This window comes from Tupaia chinensis, unplaced genomic scaffold (genome assembly GCF_000334495.1).
Source record: "Tupaia chinensis unplaced genomic scaffold, TupChi_1.0 Scaffold000407_1, whole genome shotgun sequence".
NCBI lineage: Eukaryota > Metazoa > Chordata > Mammalia > Scandentia > Tupaiidae > Tupaia > Tupaia belangeri.
Window position 1 is genome coordinate 1,883,778 of NW_006159909.1, and position 4,592 is coordinate 1,888,369.

General features: G+C 51.3%; 1 protein-coding gene across 1 annotated transcript; it reads left to right on the plus strand.

The window, feature by feature from the left end:
* Positions 1–341: 341 nt before the first annotated feature.
* Positions 342–4,374, plus strand: SPACA3 (sperm acrosome associated 3). Its single transcript, XM_006154372.2, has 4 exons — positions 342–649; positions 1,692–1,850; positions 2,246–2,324; positions 4,202–4,374. Exons 1-4 carry the CDS (start codon positions 463–465, stop codon positions 4,266–4,268), a joined length of 492 nt encoding a protein of 163 aa, XP_006154434.1. The 5' UTR covers positions 342–462; the 3' UTR covers positions 4,269–4,374.
* The last annotated feature ends 218 nt before the right edge of the window (positions 4,375–4,592 follow it).

Sequence of the window (4,592 nt, forward strand, 5' to 3'; positions counted from 1 at the left end):
ATTTCTCGCTTTCTGTCTCTATGTCGCTCTCTGTCTGTCTGGCAAGCGCACGTGCCCTACCATGAAAATCTCTCAAAAAAAAAAGAAAAAAAAAGAATAACTGATGCTTAGCATATAGTATGGAGCTCAAAACATGTTAGTTTCCTTCCCCGTCAGCCCTCTTGCTCAGCTGCCAGGCCAGGGTGGTGTAGTGCAGAGTAAGGAAGGAGGGGGCTAGCCTTGGGGAAGCCCTTCTCGGGGTCTCAGGGTATGGCTGGTGCTTCACTGGGATGCAAGGAAGCTGATTTGTACCTTTGGAGTTGTGTGTTCTGCCAACCCCAGCTCCTGGGGGGAACACTCAGGCCCTATTTCTTCTTCTTTCCAGGAGTAACTGTGAGTGCACCTCTGGGGCTGGTGAGCTGCCTGCCATCCCGACGCTCTGCCCCTGAGCCAGAGTGGGGTCGCTCCACCTCTGCCACCCACATGGAAGCCAGGAGTTGGGCTCCCGGAAGGCGGCTGTGTCCACCCAGGATCATGTTGCTGGTCCTGGGTTCTCTGCTCAGCTGCCTGCTTGCTGCCAGCGAGGCCAAGGTGTACAGTCGCTGTGAGCTGGCCAGAGTGCTGCAGGACTTCGGTCTGGATGGATACCGGGGATACAGCCTGGCTGACTGTGAGAACCTCTTTCTGGCTGCCCTCCAGCCTCCTCTCCCTGCTTCCCTCCTCACTCAAGGGATGTGGCCTTGGAAACTCCAGAGCCTTAGTGCTCGTCTGTAAAATGAGGATTCTGGGAGATGACAGAGAACACCTAGCAGTGAGTGGAACCCATGGCAGACAGGCAAAGGCACCCTTTCCTTTTCCCTGCTGGTTAAGTTGGGAGTCAAAGGAAAAGAGCAGCTTTAGTACCCTAAAATTAATCACAACTCTCAGGATTGGACACTCACTGAAATTTAGAAAGTCAAAAGGAGCAGATCAGTCGTACCACTCTTTTCAAGCTGGTGGCATTTTCGGGAGGCCATCTGTGGAGTACAGTCACATCTGGACGATTTTTTTCTTTTCAGCCTCATATGTAGATCGCACCTGTGTCTTCCTAATCTTGTCCCTAAAGATTTAGCCCTTGTAGGGACCAGCAGATAGTGTAATGAGTACATTGCTAGACTCCCACGTTGTTGACTGTGGTTTGAATCTCAGACCCCGTGGCTTAAAACAGAACTCATGCTGGGCGGATGTGCGTGCATGCTCAAGATTGCGAGAGGAGAATGGAGGAGGAGGGACTGTGGCATGGCCATCCCCCCCTGGGGGGTGATTTCTTACTTTCTGTCTCTCTGTCTCTCCGCAAGCACACATACCTTATAGCAAAAACCTCTCTACAAAAAAGAAAAAAAAAAGATTTAGCTCTTGTTAATTCATTCAGCAAACATATTTGGCTTTACTATGTGCTATAAACAGTGAGAAAGTGAGAAGATTGTTAGCCTTAGAGTCAGGAGGCCTGAGGGCCAGTTCTGATCTCTGCTCTCTGGTGAGTAACCGTGGGTAAGTCACTTTGTCCCTCGGAGTCTCAATTGATCCATCTGGAACATAGGTGGACCCTTGCCCCGATTGCCTGAAGGCCCGGATCGTCAGTGGCACCAATGTGTGAACTCTGCACTGTGAACACTCTGGTCTGGAGTGACCCTACCCATCAGACCCACAGGCCTGTGCTCTGCCCTCTACAGGGATCTGCCTTGCTTACTTCACAAGTGGCTTCAACACAGCTGCTGTGGACCACGAGGCCGACGGGAGCACCAACAATGGCATCTTCCAGATCAGCAGTCGGAAGTGGTGCAAAAACCTTACCCCGAACACCTCCAACCTGTGCCACATGTACTGCTCTGGTAGGCTGCCCTGGGCCACGCCTGCTGGGCTGGGCTCCACCAGCCTCATTCTTCCTCTGTGTAGTTTGTTCCCCCTGTTTTTATCTCAGAGGATCCCTCACCATCTCCTGGGCCACCCAAGAAGAGGGTGATGGGCAAGATGAGAGTGGGCCCTCCATGAGTCTGATGTAGGCTCCCAGATAGCTATAGGAATGGAGGAGGATGGTTTCTAACAGAGGGGGGGAGGGGGAGAGTGATACCTGCATTTCTTGACCGGCTCAGAGAAAGGATTGGATTTAGGGTGGCAGGAGACATGTACGTGAGTGTGCATGTGTGTGTGTGAGAGAGGAGGGACACTCTGAGTGCCCACCTCTGGTCCCTGCTCTTCATTGCGTGAATTTCTCTGCTTCCCCCAGACTTGCTGAGCTCTAACCTCAAGGATACTGTTATCTGTGCCATGAAGATAGCCCAAGAGCCCCAAGGACTGGGCTCCTGGTAGGTAACAGGCTGGAGCCCCCTCGGGTGGTGCAGTCAGGACAGCCGCAGGGCCCCCGCCTTTTCTGAGCACCCTCTTTATCCCAGGCACCATCTTCGAATCCTCACAACCCTCCAATGCTCTCAGTGGCAGGGCAGTATGCCGTTGAAGTATTTACAGACGACAGGCTGAGTTTCAGGGAGATGAGCAAGTTATTAGTGGTCACGTGGTTACACAGCCGAGCCCGGCTTTTCCAGGAGGCCTGTGTTGGAATGTCTGTCAAAGGTCATCCAGTCCAGGCTCTAAGAAGGTTATTCTCTCTTTTTTAAACTATGGCATCTTTTATGTAGAAAGTAAATTTTATACAAAGGCCCAAGATGTACAGAGGATCAAAGAAGAGGTTTTCTGCCTGAGGCAAGGGTGAGGGCTCTGGAGCTTCACCTTTCAGCCTTCTCTTTCCCACCTCTTTTCCAACAAGCCATCCTCAAAGACAAGGGCATGGGAAGAACATTGTGTGGGGCTTCGGGCCAGATCACGGGCTCACATAGGGGCCTCTGAGTCTCTGCCCTGCAGCGCCCCAGTCTCTTTTGACAGGAGTTTTACTTTTTTAGAGTCTGCAACCTTCCTTTGACTCACACTTCTGGATGAGAGACCAGCAGGGAGGGGCGGAATCTGGAAAGAGTAGTATGTGTTCCTTCCACACCCTTGCATTCAGGACTCCCGTGTGCCAGGCTCTGTTCTGGGTGCTGGGCTTCAGAGATAGGTGAGACCTGCCTTTGTCCTCAAGGATCTCACAGTCCAGTGGAAGAGATCAACATCCCAAATGGCCACTCTTGGTTGATACAATAGATCTATAGGGGTTTTCTTGGCCATGGGGATTTTGACAGTGAAGACACTAGTTATCAGAGCTTGGGGTCCCTGGAAACTTGGGACCCAGGACCCCATGATCTTGGTGATCTTCTTCATCATGTCTGCTGTGAGCTGGAACAAGGAATGATCCTGAAAGGGCCTGTAAACTGTACTAACCAACAATTGAGAGACCCAGATTAGCGGCCAACGAGGACTAGATGTGGGTGACGTTCTTTCACCTAGAGGTCGTGAAGCTCAGTGGGTTCTTTTGCCTATTATCATAATTTTTTTTTCTTTGAAGAGGTTTTTGCTATAGGGAGTGTGTGCTTGCCAGACAGACAGAGAGAGAGAGACAGAGAGACAGAAAGTGAGTTATCACCCCCCAGAGGGCATGGTCATGCTGTAATCCCTTCTCCTCCATTCTCCTCTCGGGGTCTTGGGCACGCACGCACATGCGCCCGGCGTGAGTTTAAGCCACCGAGTCCGGGACACAAACCGCGGTTGACTATATGGGAGTCCAACGACATAGCCATTACACTAAGTGCTGGTCCCATAAATGTTTTACTTACAAAATAGGGACTATATTATCTGCCCAATCCACTTTGTAGGGCTTCTGGGGATGGGAGAGGGGATGGTGATAGATGGGTGAAGGCTGTGACAGTGCCACATAAATTGTCAAGGGCTGCACCTATCGAAGGTGCCGTCAGGAGCTGCAGAGAAAAGAGCATGGCGGAGGGACCCCAGGCTTCAGGGCAGGCCTTTGCCACTGACTTCTGGGTGAACTTGGACATCTGAGTCTGAGTCTGTGTCTCTAGTGGTAAAATAAGGAGGCTGGGTAAATTATTTTTTAATGGTCATTTTCTTCCTTAAAAAATTCTTCTAGGGGATTCCTTGCTTGTTGACAAGTTTAGTTCTTCCTCTCCCCTTGTGAGCCTCTTGCCTTCCCTCCCTCCGAGTTTATAGCCCACTGTCTTCCTTTTGTTCTATTTTGAACATCGATTGGGGTCTGCAGCTGACGTAGTCTCTTCTCCCTGTTCTCCATCCCCAGGGAGGCCTGGAGGCACAACTGCCAGGGCAAAGACCTCAGCGACTGGGTGGATGGCTGTGATTACTAGGATCTTCTCTGGATGGATCAGACCACGCACAGCAGGCTGGGAAATGTAGTCTGGCCCCTGACCCAGGCTTGGGGACCCAAGTCAAATAATAAAGTCTAGTTTAATAAGAATGCAGTTCTCGGCTGTCAGTGTGTTTGCAGGTGCTTGTGTTGGAGCAAAGCATCTCAGTGTTTCCTCGCCTTACCTGTCCACCTGGGCTGGGCTTCAGGTGGTCTCTAAAAAGCTAACCACAGAAGGATTGCCTCTATTCTTGCTGGCCTGGGGCAGGGGGCATTGGCACCTTTTTCACCCATATCTGGCAGAGTTTGGGTCTAGGGTTGCCAG